The sequence below is a fragment of the Crocuta crocuta genome, unplaced genomic scaffold (assembly GCF_008692635.1).
Source record: "Crocuta crocuta isolate KB4526 unplaced genomic scaffold, BGI_CrCroc_1.0 scaffold35, whole genome shotgun sequence".
Taxonomy (NCBI): domain Eukaryota; kingdom Metazoa; phylum Chordata; class Mammalia; order Carnivora; family Hyaenidae; genus Crocuta; species Crocuta crocuta.
This window is the reverse complement of record NW_027530625.1, coordinates 5,329,184-5,348,674: the sequence shown is the minus strand read 5'-3', so window position 1 is coordinate 5,348,674 and position 19,491 is coordinate 5,329,184. Positions and strand designations below refer to the sequence as shown.

The 19,491-nt window shown below is 45.7% G+C and overlaps 1 protein-coding gene across 1 annotated transcript in view; it reads right to left on the bottom strand.

Annotated features, from left to right (window-relative positions):
- The window catches only part of GLE1 (GLE1 RNA export mediator), a 27,986-nt gene extending 8,517 nt beyond the window's left edge, over positions 1–19,469 (bottom strand). Inside the window, exons 1-9 of the mRNA XM_077768338.1 lie at positions 19,308–19,469; positions 15,929–16,150; positions 13,179–13,289; positions 8,610–8,758; positions 8,309–8,369; positions 7,836–8,090; positions 4,032–4,260; positions 3,352–3,464; positions 3,121–3,190 (exon numbers count right to left, since the gene is read on the bottom strand). Of these exons, the coding sequence (XP_077624464.1) occupies positions 3,121–3,190; positions 3,352–3,464; positions 4,032–4,260; positions 7,836–8,090; positions 8,309–8,369; positions 8,610–8,758; positions 13,179–13,289; positions 15,929–16,150; positions 19,308–19,406 (1,309 nt within the window). The 5' untranslated portion in view covers positions 19,407–19,469. The remainder of the gene's footprint in view (positions 1–3,120; positions 3,191–3,351; positions 3,465–4,031; positions 4,261–7,835; positions 8,091–8,308; positions 8,370–8,609; positions 8,759–13,178; positions 13,290–15,928; positions 16,151–19,307) is intronic.
- Between the last annotated feature and the right edge of the window lie 22 nt (positions 19,470–19,491).

Sequence of the window (19,491 nt, the reverse complement as noted above, 5' to 3'; positions counted from 1 at the left end):
ACTTCCCATTCCTGCCAGTAGATTCTGAGAAACACCCCTTTATCTTCAGATTAAAACTTTTTTCTTTTTTCGGCCTATGCAAATCTGAATTGGTCTCCATTACTCAAAACTTACTGAGCTGTCAAAATAGTAGCACCCACTTCCGCTAAGTCATACTTCAGTACTACTTTACGGATGGTTTCAAAGGACCCCACTGGCCAAATTCCCTAACAGTTCCTTCCTTCATGTCTCTCCACCCCCAACCCTAGGCCTGGCATGGCCTCCTACGTCCCATATGCCACACCAGCACCAAAGAGATTAAATTCTGCTCCAGATCTAACCATTGCCTTTAAAGAGGCAGGAATGAGATCATTTCTTTTCCAATCATTCAGCATGTACTGAGCACGAACTCTAGAGCAAGTCTACATCTGGCTCTTCAAAGACTCACAGTGATGGTGCAGACAAAGGGAACACAGTCAAGAAATATGCAGAAAAGTGAAGAGCAGCCCAACTAGAGGCTTAATCATATGTGGAGAATGGAACAGAGGGAGCAGCCACAGGGAGACTCCCCGGGTTCCAGCCACGGTGCCGGAGCTGTCAGCGGGGCTACTGGTTCCTGAGAGCAAACAGGGGGAGAGCGGGTATAAAGGAAGACGGGGAGTTGATGTCTGCACACCCTGAACGTGGGGTAGGAGACAAACACGGGCAGATGGCCCCCAGGAGCCAGAGCGGGGGACTCTGAAGCTCTGTGGAAAGAGCGCACGTGAGAGACACCGGGGAGCCCCCTGCATGGAGGCCACATCTGCAGCCCCGAGAGTAAGTAGACTGGGAACCCAGGGTGAAATCGGACTCCCGGGAAGCACCCCCAGTTAGGGATTAGGGTGGGGACAGGAGACTGAGGAACCCACAAAGGAGAAAGAGGTGGCAGGAGAACCTGGGAATTCATGTTGCCACAGAAGCCAAAGGAACAGAGTTTGTAAAGAAGGGAATCATCACCTGTACCAAACAGAAACGTGAGGAGGCTAGAAAAGACATAGATCTTGAACCAAAGGAAACATACTTTAGCATATGAGTAACTTAAGCATATTTAAAGGAAAATGAGCCTGTAAAAAGGAATAATTTGGCAAAAAACAGGAGATTAGGTGATGAGCGATAAGGCAGGTCTTGAAGGGGGTGGAAGGGCGGGAACAAAGGCGGAGGCAGAAAGGGAAGCATCCAACCTCCCTCCACACACAGACGCGGACAAAGTGGCACGTGTAATATGCATGTGCGCGTGGAAAAGGCTGGCACCCGAGGATCCCACCCGGTGGATTTTCCTGCTAAAGGAGGAAGCAACGCTATCTGTGGTCGGCTGAGGGAGTAGGACTGGGGACAAGCCTAAGGAGAGCAGTGAAGGGGTGGCTGCCAGGTCAACCTCACCCCTGTTGTCAGCAAAGGAAATGGCACTTTATTTTTTTTAATGTTTTATTTCTGAGAGAGAGCGAGCGAGCGAGCGAGAGAGAGCGAGAGCGCATGAGCAGGGGAGGGTCAGAGAAAGAGGGAGACACGGAATCTGAAGCAGGCTCCAGGCTCTGAGCTGTCAGCACAGAGCCCAATGCGGGGCTCGAACCCACAAACTGTGAGATCATGACCTGAGCCGAAGTTGGACGCTTAACCGACTGAGCCCCACAGGCGCCCCTAGGAAATGGCACTTTAAAGCCAAGAAGGTGATATGTGGTTATTTATTTATACCTGCCCTGATCCATAGAAAACTGCAAACAGCAGGGTGATCCGTAAGTTCTGTCACAGGGCCTCTAGTGGGCAGGAACTACAACTTCTCTACGCTTTCCAGGCCACAAGTGAACCAGGGCAAGCAGGACCCAGGCTAAGTCAGAGCAGCCTTTCAGCTGTTCACACCCCCCAGGCATCGGGAAGCACGGCCTGTAACTTGGAGGCTTCCACATCTCAAGGTCTACAAAAATGAACCTCTGTTTCAGAATGAAGAGAAAAAAGGGACTTTCCCTGTCTGGTTCTCACTCTCTAAAGCTCAGTCTCTGGAGAGAAAAGGAAGATGTTCCAAAGTATTAAGGCAGGTTTAGGGGCACCTGGGTGGCTCAGTCAGTTAAGCATCTGACTTTGGCTCAGGTCATGATCTCACAGCTTGTGAGTTTGAATCCTGTCAGGCTCTGTGCTGACAGCTCAGAGCCTGGAGGCTGCTTTGGATTCTGCGTCCCCCTCTCTCTCTGCCCATTCCCTGCTCATGCCCTGCCTCTCTCTCTCTCTCCTCTCTCTCAAAAATAAAGACAAAACAAAAGGATTAAGACCAGTCTCAAGCTTAGACAAGCTAATGGCTTACATTGTAGAACAAAAGGAAAAAATGCATGTCACATCCTATGTTCCCTGAGTGATGTTTTCAGCAGTAACTTTCTATTTTTTTTCTAAATACAGATTCTTGATATATTTTTTAACGTTTATTTTACTTGACAGAGTGAGAGTGCAAGCAGGGGAGGGTCAGAGAGGAGAAAAGGATCTGAAGCAGGCTCTGTGCTGACAGCAGACAGCCCGATGTGGGGATCAACTCCCCAACTGTGAGATCATGACGTGAGCTGAAATCAAGAGCCAGAAGCCAAATGACTGACTCACCCAGGCGCTCCTTCAGCAGTAACTTTCAACTTCACGTAAGAGCCTTCCTCAATAATTTACTGGTAACATATACAACTTATTTATAAAACAAGTCAACAAACACGTAATGACTGTCTTCCACGTGTTGAAGAGTAAACAAAGGAGAGGAAGACATAATTTATACGTGCCTGATCCAATGTCATTTGTTTGAACAGACTCTGTCTACAGGAACCTTACAGAAGAGTAGATTTGGAGTCTTAGAAAATAACAAAAGGGGGGGCACCTGGGTGGCTCAGTCAGTTAAGTGTCCGACTTCAGCTCAGGTCATGATCTCACAGTTCGTGGGTTCGAGCCCCGCATCAGGCTCTGTGCTGACAGCTCAGAGCCTGGAGCCTATTTCAGATTCTGTATCTCCCTCTCTCTCTGACCCTCCCCTGTTCACGCTGTCTCTCTCTCTCTCAGAAATAAATAAAACATTAAAAAAAAAAAGAAAATAACAAAAGGAAGCGAAGGGCCATGTTCTGAACTGCTCTGACCAACCTGCAATGGTAGAGATCTGGCTCACTGGGATGGTGGCAGCCTTCTGGAGGTCCATCTTTATCTTTTTGGCCTGCCAAGAGAGAACAGCGAGAGGGCAAATGGTGTTTGGAAGAGCTGCGTAGATGCGGGCAGGATTAGGGAAGGTGATGCACTAGCAACATTCCTCTGGGACACGGGGCCATTCAGAGCGCTCCCGGGCCCAGAGATTTTGCGACTCACAGGCCCCCGTACCTGACTGTCTTTGCTGTTGGTCAGCTCCTCAAAGGCCAACACACACTGACTGGAAATATCTTGCAGCTGCTGGTACCAGCGCATTGTACTGTCTTGTACCTTTACCTGGAGGTCTGAGGAAGGAAAGAGAGGCTCCCGTGACAGCACTCACTGAACACTTCACGTGAGCCAGGCACTGTTCTAATCAGCTGATACAGGTAGTAACGGCTTTCATTGTCACAAGAACCCTATGAAATAGATATCATTATCATCTTCGCTTTCTAGATAAGGAAATAGGCAGAGAAAGGTTAATTTGCCAAAGTCACAGTGCCACGAAGTAGAAAAACCACATTCCCACAGATCTGGCTCTAAAGCCAGCATTCTCAACCGTTATGCTCGACGGGTTCTTATGTATTAAATGAGCATATATTGTGTAAGATTTATTTTAATAAAGCAGAGCAGCAAAACCTAGGATAATATATCTACTACAATTACACAGAATGTCAAGTCTTCATAGCAGGTGCTAGAGTCTGAAGTCAAGCTCTGCATCAACCAAAGTGAATGCCCTTCAGTGAAAGTACAGAGTTTTGCATTATGCAACAGTTCCGGTAAATTGTCTTGAAGCTTAACACGATATTCAAACACGTCCTTGTCCCCTTTCACACTCTGGGCTAAAGGACTGTATCCACACCAACACCCACCTTCATTCTGTTTCCCTCCTGCGCCCTGGCTGGGAGCTGGGGTCTCTCCGGGGACCTCTGGCCCCTGCTGCATGTGTGACTCTTGCCGCTTTACCTGGGCCTCCTCCTCCTGCCTCCGCTTGTCCTCACAGGCCCTGGCGATCTCCTGCTGCAAGCTTGTAAGGAGGTCACGCATTTCCTGCAGGGCTCTCTCAGCCACAGCCTGGTCTTCTGCTGTGGGGAAGCCGTTCTGTCAGGGTGACAGAGGCAGAGCTTAGCGTCTATCCCCTAGACACCCGCGAAGCCGAATCACAGCTCACACAATACATCTCTAAATCGGAACTGGTGCACCAATGGAGCACCCACGTTCACCATGCCAAAACCTACTGCTTTCCTGTTCTCGTAAAGGTAATGCTGATTAACCGTCACGTCCACAGACACACCTGCGTATGGATTTTTCCATGTTCTCACCAACAATGGCTGGGATAATTCTTTAAAGGCTGTGACAATGGTCTAGATAGATACCATGTTGGAGTTCCTGGGTGTCCCAGTTGGTTAAGCGTTTGACTTCGGCTCAGGTCACGTTCTCGTGATTCATGAGTTTAAGCCCCAGGTCGGGCTCTGTGCTGACAGCTCAGAGCCTGAAGCCTGCTTCAGATCCTGTGTCTCCCTCTCTCTCCGACCCTCCCTCTCTCACACTCTGAGTTTCAAAAATAAATACACATTAAAAAAAAAATTTAATAGTTCTGAACTTTTTACTCTAGGCCTTCTAGGTAGACAATCATATTGTTATCAAATTACATTTCCTCAGTTAAGTATTTCTCCTTTGTTTTATTATATTGTTTGTATTGCTTAAAACTTCCGTTAACAGTCAAGGCTGTTACTATTGTACCAACATGGCATATTTTTATTTTTCCCAATTTTAATGGCATATCTGAAATGTAGTCCAGTTTTCCTTTTTTTTTAATTTATTTCTAGGAGAGAGAGAGAGAGACAGCGTGAGCAGGGAAGGGTCAGAGAGAGAGGGAGTCACAGACTGAAACAGGCTCCAGGCTCTGAGCTGGCAGTCAGCACAGAGCCCGACGCGGGGCTCAAACCCACGAACTGCGAGATCATGACCTAAGCGAAAGTCGGATGCTTAACCGACTAAGCCACCCAGGCGCCCCCAGTTTTCCATTTTTTTTTAAAATGTTGTTGGAGGGGGGAGCACTGCGTGAGCAGGGAAGAGGGACAGAGAGGAGAGAGAGAGAGAGAGAGAGAGAGAGAGAGAGAGAGAGAGAAAGAGAGAGAATCTCAAGCAGACTCCACACTTAGCAAGGAGCCCAAGATCATGACCTGAGCCAGTATCAACAGACATTCAACTGGCTGAGCCACCCAGGAACCCCTAAAATGTAGTCTTAAATGGATACATAATCTATCATGTTCATGAGGAACATATTTTTTTAAAGTTTATTTGTTTATTTTGAGAGAGACAGCACAAGTAGGGGAGGGGCAGTGGGGGGAGAATTCTAAATAGGCTCTGTGCTGCTAGCGCAGAGTGTGACACGGGGCTCGAACTCATGAAATTATGAGATCATGACCTAAGCCAAAACCAAGAGTCAGACGCTCAACCAACTGAGCCCAGGAATACATTTTAATTTTTAATTTGCTATTTTTTTAATAGGAAAGGATATAGAATTTCAGCATATACTTTTACAACATCTAATAAGATAAACATATGACTTTGCTCCATTAACCTATTAGTGAAATTAATTTCATGAAAAGATTTCATAACAATTGAGCCAGCTTTTCATTATCCTTATAATAATACCTCTTTGGTTATAGTGCATTATTCTTTTGAGTCACTGATGAATTCGATTTACTTAACCTTTTATTTATTTATTAAAAAATTTAAAAAAAATTTTTAATGTTTATTATTTATTTTTGAGAGAGAGAGAGAGAGAGAGAGAGAGAATCCGAAGCAGGCCCCAGGCTCTGAGTTAGTCAGCACAGAGCCCGACGCAGGGCTTGAACCCATGAACTGCGAGATCATGATCTGAGCTGAAGTCGGACACTATACCAATAAGCCATCCAGGCACCCTTACTTATCTTTTCTTTAGAACTTCTGCTCATAAATGAGAATGCATATAAACCAGAGTGACGTCCCCATGTCTTTCAGTCTTTCAGTCCCCATGTCTTTCATGTCTTTCAGTGTGCTATTTCGTTAGAATAGGACAAGTCTGTATTACCAGACTTGTAAGACGAATCGAGAAGTGCTGCATCATTTTGTATATCGTCCTACAAACGTCTTTTGTAGTTTTGTCTGTTAAATCGAGGCCTCCCCATTTATTAAATTATTAATTAATTAACGTGTACATCTACGTATGCAGGTAGGTAGGTCAGCAGGCTCCATGCTCAATGTGGGGCTCAAACCCACAACCCCGGGATCAAGAGTTAGATGCTCCACTGAGTGAGCCAGCCAGGCGCCCCTTCATTTATTGCTAAAGCTTTTAAGTAATCTCTACACCCAACGTGAACTGTGAGATCATGACCTGAGCCAAAATCAAGAGTCAGACACTTAGCCAGCTGAGACCCTCTCCTGATTTTTTTAAAGCAAAAACTTGAGAAGAAACAAGAACTAAGGGTAAGAACATAAAATTCATAGAACTATGAATTGGTACAACTTTTGGGTAAGAATCAAGACCCTTAAAATTATTTGCCAAAGTAATTCCTTTTCTAAAAATTTATCTGAAAGAAATACAAATAAGATGTACATAGAATATTACTACAGTGCTATGGTATGGTAGTGAAAACACAGAAACCTAAATGTTCAATATTAGGCATGTCTTTTTAACCATTTTTGGTTTTATTATACGTGGGAAGTATCCAATTCCACGTGTTCATCAGATACTGAATATCTGCCATGTGTCGCGGTAACACTGCTTTAATTAAAACATCAGGCACCTGGGCGGCTCAGTCGGTTAAGGGTCCGACTTTGGGTCAGGTCATGATTTCATGATTTGTGGGTTCAAGCCCCAGGTCGGGCTCTGGGCTGACAGCTCGGAGCCTGGAGCCTGCTTCAGATTCTGTGTCTCCTTCTCTCTCTGCTCCTCCTCCTCTTTCTCGCTCAAAAGTAAATAAACATTTTTTAAAAATTCTTTAAAAAAGCAAAAAACAGGGGCGCCTGGGTGGCTTAGTCGGTTAAGCATCCAACTTTTGCTTAGGTCATGATCTCGCGGTTCGTGGATTCGACCCCTGCGTCGGGCTCTGTGCTGACAGCCAGCTCAGAGCCTGGAGCCTGTTTCAGAGTCTGTGACTCCCTCTCTCTCTGACCCTCCCCTGCTCACGCTGTCTCTCTTTCTCTCTCCTAGAAATAAACAAAAAAAAACATTAAAAAATTTTTTTTTAAAAACAAAAAACATAAGAATATTTTTAGTGATTACAGTAATTATATGTTCAAAATACAACGTTAACTGGAAAAGAGCTATATTATACATTGCTGTAAGGTTTTAATTTTTTACCATAGCACACCAGGTGTTCAACAGAATATTACCGAATGAACTAAAGTATTTTGCAATCAGAATAAACAATTATTTGTTTAACCAAAGATAAAAGTCTCTGGATGTGTAAGAGTCCAGTCTGGGGTGGGGAAACCCCCCCCACACGCACACTCCTTGTCGGGGAAGACAGAGAAAATGCCAACAGTGAGTATCATCTCTAACAAATGATCTTGCTATTTTCTACAATAAGCATTCTTTTTTCAGGCACTACTTTTAAGTCAGAAAACTTGCATTTAAGGTTCTCCATTTCCAAGCCAGAAGACCAGGTTCCCGGAAGCTTGCTCACCTCGGAAGTGGCCCGAATGATCCCCGAGACGAGGCCGCACAGCTGGTTGCCGCGGGTCCGGAAGGCGGACAGGTCCTCCTTGAGCGCGTCCTTGTGCTGCTCAGAGGCGTCCAGCTGCTGGTTGAGGTGCAGCACCTCCTCCTGCAGCCCGTAGAGGCCCCGCAGGCGGAGCTGGCCCTCTTCCCTCCGCAGCCGTTCCTGCTCCGCCTGCTTCAGGCGCTGCTGCTCGGCCTCCCGCAGCTTCAGGTTGAGAATCTACTGGGGGGGGGAGGGGAGGGGGTCCGGCTACCTCTCTCCGAGGTGCCCTGGGCCTTCTGATTCTACATCCCCCAAACCCTAAGTGGGCTACATATTTTACTGACAGCCCCCCACCCCCAGCAGTTAAAGGACAGCCCAAGGTGAGTCACAGGAAGGCAGGACCCAGGTAAGAGCCAGATGTGGACACACCCACAGGAATTCTCCCAGGCTCTGACCTTGGCTCTGTGCCGATGCTCAGCTTTCAGCTTCTCTTGGTGGCCCAGGGCTTCTCTGGAGCTGCAGGAAAAACGGCAGAATGGTCAGGGAGGCTTTGTGAATCGGTCTTACGTCACCTCTCCCAAAAGCCTCCCTCTATCCTTGTGATACACTGGTCACCTCTCCAAGGCTGGTCATTGTTCTGGATTATGAGCTTCACTGGCTATTTTATTTCGTTACTTAGGAAGAAGTCCAACTGCTTCCCTTGGGGTTTCATGCTGGGAAAGAGGGCCAGCTGAGCAGCCCGACATTCCCGCTCACCTCTTCTCCATCACTTCCCGTAAGTCCTGGAATTCTTTATGATGTTTCAGTTCCTTCCGTTCATCAAAGCGCTTCAGTTGTTCAGAGGCCATCTCAGAGAGGGCTCGCACCTTCCTCTCCTGCTCCTCTTGCCACTGCCTCAGGCCCTCCTGGAAAGAATCAGCCCCGCTCTCTGCAGCTCCATCGGCACCGACGGACAGCCTCCCGTCTGTCCTGATTCCATCAGAGACACTCCCGGGCATGGAACCAGCTATCTAGTTCTCAGAAACTGCTCAAGTCGCCCCTGCCCTCTGAGTGGATGTTTAAACTCAGCTGTTTTGGAAAGCTCTTCCAATTTGCCCCCTGTGATTTATCACTCCAGTATTAGCTGGGACTAGACAGGTATTTGCCAACGTAATGTCCAAGAGCCTCCTTCCTGTGTACTCTGATTTCAGAGTAATCAACAGAAATTCTCCATAAACACGGTATGCACAGTCCTAACTACTCCTTTTCTCACCTTATCATTTCTGCCTACATTTCCTCCCCCACCTCCACTTAGGAAAGTCCCCTTCCTAGATTCCTAAGGGTACGAGGTATTCATTTATTATTCTCGGGAGTATTCTCATCTGGTTTTTAAGGGCGAGGTGACATTTTAACTACCAAAATTTAAACGGTATATATATCCTTTGACACTGGTTTAATTTTAGGAATTTGTCCCGAGGAAATATTCGCATGCGTGTGCAAAGATGTATGAACGAGGATGCTCACTGCAGCCCTGCTGATGACAGTAAATTTACAACAATTTACATTAAGTGGGGATTGACTGCACCTATCACGGTAGGTCAGACTAAGAGACCACTCCGCAGCCTCTACAGAGGACGAGATGCTACATATACTGGCAGGAAGACATGGCAAAATATATTGTTAAGATGTTATGTTATTCTATTTTAAAGCTTCCAGTGGAAGAAGGCAAAGTGAACACAGCATCTATAACCTCTCCTCTGAGACTCTGTTGAAGTTGGACGTTGTGGAGTTATAGGAGTTGGGACGGGAAAAAGGACCCAAGAGCAGAGAGCACATGGGATTGTCAGCAGGGAAAAATCTGGGCCATGCTTCTGGAAGACAAAGTTTCTGTGAAGGAATGTGGACTGACAGCAGAGCTGGGCAAACGTGAGAGCGCATGCACACACGCACTCACAAGTGGACTACATCTCTGAGAGAGAGAACCAAGCTACCAGAACCTCAAAGAGGACTGGGCAATGCCAGGTCTGAATCAGGTGGGGTTCATGGGGCTGAAAACAGAAAGATCAGCTGAATGTTTGTGGACAAAACAATCAATTCTCCACCACCCCCCAAATCATGAGATCAGAAGAGTCAGTAGCCAGGCTTGGATGTTGTAATGATTTAAAAAAAATTTAATGTTTTATTTATTTCTGAGAGACAGTATGAGCAGGGGAAGGTCAGAAAGAGAGGAAGACACACAATCCAAAGCAGGCTCCAGGCTCTGAGCTAGCTGTCAGCACAGAGCCCGACGCAGGGCTCGAACCCACGAACCGTGAAATCATGAGCCAAAGTCGGACGCCTAACTGACTGAGCCACCCAGGCACCCCTGTAATGATTTTTTAAAAACATGTTTTTGGGGTGCCTGGGTGGCTCAGTTAAGTGTCTGACTTTGGCTCAGGTCATGATCTCCTGGTTCATGAGTTGTGCATCGAGCTGTCTGCTGTCAGCACATAGCCCACTTTGGATCCTCTGTCCCCTTCTCTCTCCGTCCCTCCCCAAGTGGCACTCTCCTACAAGATAAACACTGAAAACCTCTTTTCATGTGCTTCTTTGTACCTTTGGTAAAGTATCTCTGTCTTTTGTCCATTCTGTACTTGATTTGTTCTTACTGTTGTGTACTGTGTAATGGTTAAAAAAGAGATCTGCACATGGGCACCTGGGTGGCTCAATCAATTAAGCATCTGACTCTTGATCTCAGCTCAGGTCATGATCTGACAGTACGTTTGAGCCCCACATCAGGCTCCATGCTGACAGGGTAGAGTCTGTTTGGGATTTTCTCTCTCTCTACCTTCCCCCTGCTTGCATGCTCTCTTTCTCTCTAACTAAATAAATAAACTTAAAAAAGAGAGAGAGAGAGCGCGTGAAAGAGACCGCTGCACATTCTCTGACACCCTCCCATCTCCTCCACTTCGACCGGAGCCAGCCCTCATGACCGCCTTGACTAAGAGTATGCGGGGAAGGGTAGTAACGTTACACGATTTCTGAGACTGCACTGGGACAGGCCGCGCAGCTCGGCCAGTAGGTCTTGCGATGCTCGCTCTTGGAACCCAGCCTCCATGCTACGAGGAAGCCCAGCCACACGGAGAGGACAGATGCTCCTGCTAATGACCAACTTCAACGGCGACACGGGTCAGTGAGGGAGCCTCCGAAAGAACTCCAGGCCCAGTCACTGCAATCAGAGACCCCAAGTGAGAACCACCTAGTTGAACGGGTCGACCTCCAGAAGCATGAAGGACAGTGATGAGAGGTCAGTAGTGCTGCGAGCCACAGTCTAAGGGCAATTTACTACAGCAGCTCATGCACACTCCCAGCCAAAAAACAGCGCTCTTTCCTACGAGAAAATGAGTAAGTTACCCAGAGATAACTGGGTCAGCTAGTGTGGAGGCTGGTATTCCAGAACATATACCCTAGGAATTCTGACACTTCGGAAGTCCAAAATCATAATAATGCTGTTCCTGACAAGGCACCTGGAAGCCCTGGTCCAACCACTGGTAAATAATGGTCATTAGATATTTGAGAAAATTCTATACCCTAGAATAATGAATCTAGAGAAAACAGATTATTTCAAGGAACACAATTAAATCTGAAAAAGAACTTCAGTACGATATGAAATGAAAATGAAATGCTCTGAAAAAGGAACAATACGATATGAAATGAGAATGAAATGCTCTGAAAAAAGGACAAGTGGAGAAGAAGGAAAAGCCTGTGAAAATTAAACACATAATTAAAAAAAATAGGTATATACATATTTTTCAATGAACAAAGGAAGGATAAAATTAAACCTTTTGGAAAACAGAAAAAGACAAAACAAAAATGAGAGAAAGGATAAGAGAAATAGGAAATTAACCTGGAAGATCCAATAGCGAATAAAAGTTCGCAAATTGAGAGAAAAAAGGCAACGGAGAGGAAGAGAAACTAATCAAAGGGGAAAAGCTTCCCGAAGATGAAGGACATTGTCGTCTTCAGCTGAAAAGGCCTCCGCGGACCAGGACCTGAGCGGTCCTCCCCGTCCGCACGGCAGCACCCAGGGGGAAGCAACCATCCCCTTTCCCTCACGGGGACAGCAGTCTTCTCCCTACATCTTACTTATTTCTCTCGTTTATGTCGAAGGCTCCTCACCAGTACACAAGCTCTGGGAGGGCCCGAATTCGTGTCCGCATCGCTCCCTGTTTTATCTAGACCCAGAATAGCATCTAAGTGCTCAATAAGCACGTAAGTGCTCAGTAACTATTTGTTGACTCAACGAATGACTGAATGAGGGTAGATGCTGAGAACGGCAGCCGGGGATGCCTGGAGCCACACGGCCACTTCTGCCATCACAGTAGAGTCTGCCATCAGACTGAAGGAGGTGAAAGACCAGTAGAAGCTCCACCACTGAAACACTGCTAGCCTATAATAAAGGGGTTCATTTTCGTAACAAAATTACTTTGGTTTGTCGCTAAATTTATTAATTAGATATTCTGATTTGTGTTGCATTAATTTTGCTTTCTCAAAAGACCTGGGAATTAAAATCTTTTTTTTTTTTTTTAAGAGCAAGAGCGTAGGGGAGAGGGAGAAAGAGACAGAGTTCAGTGCCGGGCTTGAACTCATGAACGTGAGATCATGACCCAAACTGAAATTAAGAGTTAGACGCTTAACCAACTGAGCCACCTAGGCGCCCCTAAAATCCTTCTAAGTTTTATTGGAAAAGCATGAAAAAAAAATAATAAAGTCAAATAAATTATTAAAAGAGTTAGTCTTTCTTCAAGAGGCTGTTAAGATCCATCATCTCAGTATAACCTTATCTGACCACCCCAGATCATCTTCAAATTCTGGAGAAGTAAATGGAAGCCAGGAGAGCCTAAGGAATTGTCTCAAAGTCATTTGCAAAATGGAAGAGCTAGGATGTGAACCCCATCTTCCTTCAGAGAGCTCACTCTCTTTTTTTTTTTTTTTTTTTAATGTTTATTCATTTTTGAGAGACAAAGACAGAATGCAGAGGGAAGGGGCAAAGAGAGAGAGGGAGACACAGAATCTGAAGCAGACTCCAGGCTCTGTGCTGATAGCTCAGAGCCCAACGTGGGGCTCAAACCCACAAACTGTGAGATCCTCACCTGAGCTGACATTGGATGCTTAACTGACTAAGCCACCCACGTGCTCCAGAGAGCTCACTCTTAAATGCCACGTTACACTCTCTCCCCGAGTGAATCAGGAGCTACTAGTACGTAGGGCACGATGATTGGCACAAGGCGGGCATCCATAATGCCTAAAGAACTGCATTTAAATGCGGCCTTCGGTCAAGCCTGCCCTACTCCATGCGTCACTTACTGTTCCTCTCATTCTGTGCACCAGCTCATACATCCGGATGCAGCCTTCCACTCTGACCCCCCGCGAGGACTGAAGAGCCATAGGTTCTGCGTGCTGGGGCTCGTGTTTGTCCTGGACAGACAGAAAACAGAAAAATTAAGCACTTAGGATGGTAAAGTCGATGCTATCCCTTCTAGATGAAAACCACATCCCTACCTATAAACAGCAACCCGTAAGAACGACAACAGAACAAAGTAGGTTAGAACCAGCGTGCTTTTCGTGATATTGATCTTGTTCTCGTTTTCCTTTGTAAAGGGAATAACTTAAGTTATGTAACATACAAACCGATAAATGACTTATTTCTTTGCCTAGTTTGTTTCAGTCTGTTTTTTGGCTTCCTTGTTTTGTTCTGCCCAGCAAATTTTTCCCCACTGACTCCACAAGGAGTCAATTTGTGTTTAGGCGGTTTGAATGGAGCCATCCCAACCCATATCCCCAATTCTTCCACCTTCCTTCCTCAGGGGTAATCATGTGACCGGCCTACTGATCAAAGTACTCTATGGCCCTGTGACCTAATGTCTACTTCAGGAATGAGGCTTATGTCCCAAGCTAGGCCAGATTCCCAATTCTAGACTTTTCGGATGGAGTTATCTGGGAAGGCCTTCTACTTCTCAGGATGCTAAACTAAGAAAATGTGTGTCTACGGTTACTAATGGCCATCTTGCCATACAAAGTCTATATGAAGAATGGAACCAAGAAAGAAGAGTTAAGCAGAATTGAGAGAATACAGACAAAGCCCTGTGTTTGGGTCACTGGATCAAGTCACAAAGAATGTAAAGCAGAAAGAAGCAGAAAGTATACTGCCTGGATCTAACCGATTCTAAATGCATTTACAGACTTCCTGGTTATGTGAGCTAATTAGTTAATTCCTTTTCCTCTTGTTGGGCTTAAGCTAGTTTAAACTGGGTTTCTGTTAAAAACCAAAATTCCTAAATGACACAATAATTCATTATATAAAGCCATCTAAAAGTTTATTTAAACCTCAAGTATGAGGGGTGCCTGGGTCAGTCAGACGGTTAAGCATCCGACCTCAGCTCAGGCCACGATCTCATGGTTTGTGAGTTCGAGCCCCACACTGGGCTCTGCGCTGACAGCTCAGAGCCTGGAGTCTGCTTTGGATTCTGTGTCTCCCCCTCTCTCTGCCCCTCCCCCACTCATGTGCGCGCGTGCGCGCGCACGCGCTCTCTCTCAAAAATAAACATTTAAAAAATTAAACAAAAAACAAACAACAACAAAAAACCCAAACCTCAAGAATGTTGGAATTCTCTACCTGGAGAGGACATTAGCAATTTGGACCAGTACCAGATTTACAGATGAAGAGACTGAGCCCTCCCGGAGGGAAAGATGCCTGTGCGCATGTCACAGTGTTTGCAGAACCGGAACTGGGAAGCACTTATAGAAATTTTTAAAAAATTGGTTTTTACCTCTATAAAAAATAATTAAAATCATTCTAATTCTACAGAAGTTGCGAAAATAGGTACAGAGAGGCTGGTGCACTCTTCACTCAATCGCCCCCAATAGTAAGAGCCATCAAGTACAGTAAAATAGCAAAAACAGTAAACTGATGGTGGTACAGGCCGCAGAGCTTCTTCAGATCTCGCCGGCTGTGCAGGAATTGTTTTGTGTATGCATATCGTTCCGTGCAAGTTTATCTCACACGTAGATCTGCCTAACTGCCGTCATAATCACAGTACAGACCTGCCCTGTCACCACAGGCTTCCTATGCCACACCTGCCCTCACACCCCTAATGTGCTCTCTATAAACGCTCTTTTTTCAAGAATGTTAAAGGGATGGAATCATACAGTACGTTCCTTTATATTCGTATACAGACTAACTACTTCTGGAAGTATTACTCGCCATGTCCCAAAAAAGAGAAAGGAGGAACAGAACAGCACCAGTAACAACTTAACTGTTTTTAAGGAAGAGAAACAAGCAAAGGCAGGGACAAAATAAGAGTCAAAAAAAGCTTTTGCCCCCTTTTTTTTTTTTAACAAATTACAGAACCAACGATAAGATACATACATCTAGAAAGCAAGTATAAACTTTGCTGTAAGCCTCCAACAGCCAACACAAAAAGGGAGACCTTATGAGTTAAATGCATGCGATGTTCCTAAAAAAAAAAAAACAAAAGGCCAACTGCTCATGAAATTCATTACTATTATTGTTACTAAGAATAGAGGGGAACCCCTCTCTGGTCTTCATAAAGGGAACACTGTGCTGTAGTAAAGGGCATCATTAAAACAGCTACAAGAAGGAGCCACCATTATCTTCCCCAGGGTCAGGTCACTGTTGTATGACAATGTTCCACACTTAAACTTGTTTTTTATTTTTAAGATTTTTATTTATGTTTTTTATTTTTTAAATTTATTTTGAGAGAGAGTGTGTGCAGGGGAGGGGCAGAGAGAGGGAGAGAAAGAATCACAAGCAGGGTCTATGCCATCATTGCAGCACTGAACGTAGGGCTCAACCTCACAATCCCAAGATCATGATCTGAGCTGAAATCAAGAGTTAGATGCTTAACCAACTGAGCCACCCAGATGCCCCAAGATTTTTATTTTTGAGTAATCTCTACGCCTGATATGGGGCCTGAACTCACGACTCAGAGAGCAAGAATCACATGCCCTCCCACATGAGCCAGTCAGGGGCCCCTTAACCACTTCAACTTCTCAGCCACCAGGGCCTCCGTGCTGAAGCTAATCGAAAACCTTACCTCGGCTCCCTCTGGTGTTGCTGAAGAAGCTGGTGAGAAGGCGGGGGTTCTGACGGGAGATTTGGGAACACACGAAGGTTGTCCAAGGTCTGAAGCGGATCTAGAGGATTCTGAAGTCTCAGAGGATGATGGATTCTCTTGCATGTGAGGTAAGACATGGTCTACCACCCATCCGGAGTACGTAGACAGCTTGGGAACAGACATACATTCTTCCAAAACATCCTAGAGAGAAGAGGGTGAAGCCCCACTTGCATGTTAACTGATCTAAGCAATCAAAAATAATTTTGTCCTTATAAGCCACTACCTGCCTCACTGAAAATCTAAGGCCTAAATAAATACATACATACAATCAAAGACCTAAACTAACTGTATTAACAATTAGAGATGAAGAGAAAGTAGTTTCTTGGTACTGACCCTGATTCCTATCCTTTAAAAAAAAATTTTTGTTATTTATTTATTTATTTTTTTTTTAAATGTTTTTATTTATTTCTAGGAGAGAGAGAGAGAGAGACAGCGTGAGCAGGGCAGGGTCAGAGAGAGAGGGAGTCACAGACTGAAACAGGCTCCAGGCTCTGAGCTGGCAGTCAGCACAGAGCCCGACGCGGGGCTCGAACCCACGAACCGCAAGATCATGACCTAAGCGAAAGTCGGATGCTTAACCGACTAAGCCACCCAGGCGCCCCTTTTGTTATTTATTTTTAAGCAAGAAAGAGAGAGACAGAAAGCGAGTGGGGAAGGGGCAAAGAGGGAAGGAGACACAGAATCTGAAGCAGGCTCCAGGCTCTGAACTCTTAGCACAGAGCCCAACACAGAGCTCAAACTCACACACTGTGAGATCATGACCTGAGCTGGAGAAAGCTGCTTAACCGACTGAGCCACCCAGGTGCCCCTGGAAACACTTTCTGTTGTCCCAACTGGGAGGGTGCTATTGGCATCTAGTGGGTGGAAGCCAGGAATGCTGTTAAACATCCTACAACGCAGGAAAGCACCAGCAGCCCCTCATGACACAGAAGTCCAGCCCAGCCCCAAATACCAGTAATGCCGCAGCTGAGAATACTGATCTAGATCGCATGCACACATCCAATAAACGTGCAATAAACAGACATTCAACCCATGGAGAAGAGTAAGGGCACAGAAGCAAACAGGTTATATGCACACTTTATGAAGTAATGAAATTTATTTTCAAACATAATTAACGTTGAGACCATGCCTTTTTTTCTCATTCCTTACACCAAAATATATTCCAGGGCCAAAGATTCAAATGTAAAAAAATAAAACTACCATACCCAAAACACCATAAACAGGGGTGCCTGGCTGGCTCAGTCCATAGGGCATGCGACTCCTGATCTCAGAGTCATGAGTTCAAGCCCCACGTTGGGCGTGGAGGCTACTTAAAATAAAAAATCAAAAGAAAAAAAAACACCATAAACAGAAAAAATTTCAACTGACAAACTAGAAAAAAATATATGCAATATATGTCACAGATAAAGGGCTATTGTTGTCCTTGATACATAAAGAACTTGTAAAATCTGGGGGGAAAAACACTCCAAAAGAAAAACACAAGTAGCGGGGCACCTGGGTGGCTCAGTGGGTTAATCGTCTAACTTTAGCTCAGGTCATGATCTCGAGGTTTGTGAGTTCAAGCCCCATAATGGGCTCTGTGCTCACAGCTGGGAGCCTGGAGTCTCCTTCGGATTCTGTGTCTCCCTCTCTCTCTGCCACTCCCCCACTTGCACACGTGCTTTCTCTCTCTCAAAAATAAACATTAAAAATTTTTTTAAATTAAAAAAAGGAAAAAAAAGAAAACTACAAATAGCTTATTGACATAAGCTGTCAATTCACAAAGATATAAGATTGGCTCGAGGGGCACCTGGCTGGCTCAGCTGGTAGAGTGTGCAACTCTTGACATTAGGGTCGTGAGTTCGAGCCCCACGTTGGAAGCCTACTTAAAAAAAATAAAATAAAATGCTATAAAATTGGCTCTCAAATATATGAAAAAAAAAGTTCAATCTCAATAAAAAGAGAAAGGCATTGCAAAACCATCCTGAGATCTTATTCTCACCTATCTGATAAGCAAAAATTAAAAGTATAATAATACATTCTGTTGATAAAGCTGTGGGCAAAAAGGCGAGATCAGGCAGTGCTGACTGGAGGCAATCTGATACATCTGTTGGGGGGGTGGGGAGACATCTGTTTACCCTTGACCCAACAATCTCAATTCTCAGAGCTTACCCTGAAGACACACTTCCCACAGAATGCAAATACTCACACGCAAGGTTACAAGTAACGGATTACACCTCACAAAACAGTAACCCATGAGTAAATAATGATACCAATAATTGAACAGGGGAGAAAAGAAAGCTCTTCCTTACAGGACAATGCCAACTCGCAAACACAGAAGGAACAGTTGACATTAAGGAAATGCCATTCGGGTCCCTCACAAGGGAGACTGATTCGGGCAGAAATAATGAATGCCAACGGTGGAGGTTTGACAAGGAAAAGGATATTGATGTGATCCTGGATTACCTCCCCACAAGATACTAATCGGCCTCTAAAGGAAAAATAGTGAATATTAAGTGCAGCTATCTGGCAGATGACAATGCGACCAAGTGATCAAGGTTAGCATCGCCAGTGCTGGGGGAGGTTGAGGTATATGACTGAGAACACAGCATCATTTCTATGGGATCCCTGCCAAAAATGCATAAGGTGAGTCTACGTCAGACAGACCCATGCTAGGGTTCATCCTACAGAATGTAAGGTGTGTATTCCCTAAAACTGTCTCTAACAGAAAAGACAGGGAAATGCTTTTAGAACGGTTTCCCATGTAAGTCTAAAGAGACAGGACAGCATCCTACCTGTAGTTAATTACCAGCATGGTACTGTCTCGGCCTTACCCTGTCTACACCCCCGCCTTCCTGTGGTCTAATACACGGCTTTGCAAATCCTCAATAGTGACCACGCCCCCATTCAACTTTCCAAGTCCACCCAACGTCATCTAAGATTTTGGTCTTTTCAACAGGCTGCGCCATATTCATCGTTCACCACTAAATCTGGACCTCGCAGCACAAGAGACGTGCAGTAAGTCAACTGACACTGAATGGGTTGCTTAGACAACACGGCTGGCGGTGGGGGCAGCGACGAAGCCTTTAGAGAGTAGAGCACTTTTAAAACTATGGGAGCTCCCTGAAAGGCTAGAATAGGCAGGAGAGGGCAGTAACTCTGGGACGGGGTGATGCACACACAAGAATCAAGAAACTAATGCGCGCTGTTGGAAAGAACGCACGAGTTCACCGCGCACGCCGAGCCAGAGACTAGGCAACAACAGGTACCGTGACGAGCAGCCGGAAGGGCACCGCCCAACTCCGGGCCCCCCCCTCACCTCGCCCCGCAGCAGCCAGTCGCGGTGGTAGCAGAGGCGACCTTTCTCGGAACTGCGCAGCGCCTGCAGGGTCTCCCAGCAGCGACCCTCGGACGGCATGGCCCGCTCTGAGAGCGCTCTTCAGAGAGGCTCGGCTTGTGACAAAACAAGTCCTCGAATCAGCCGCCCGGAAGCGGGCCCTGGC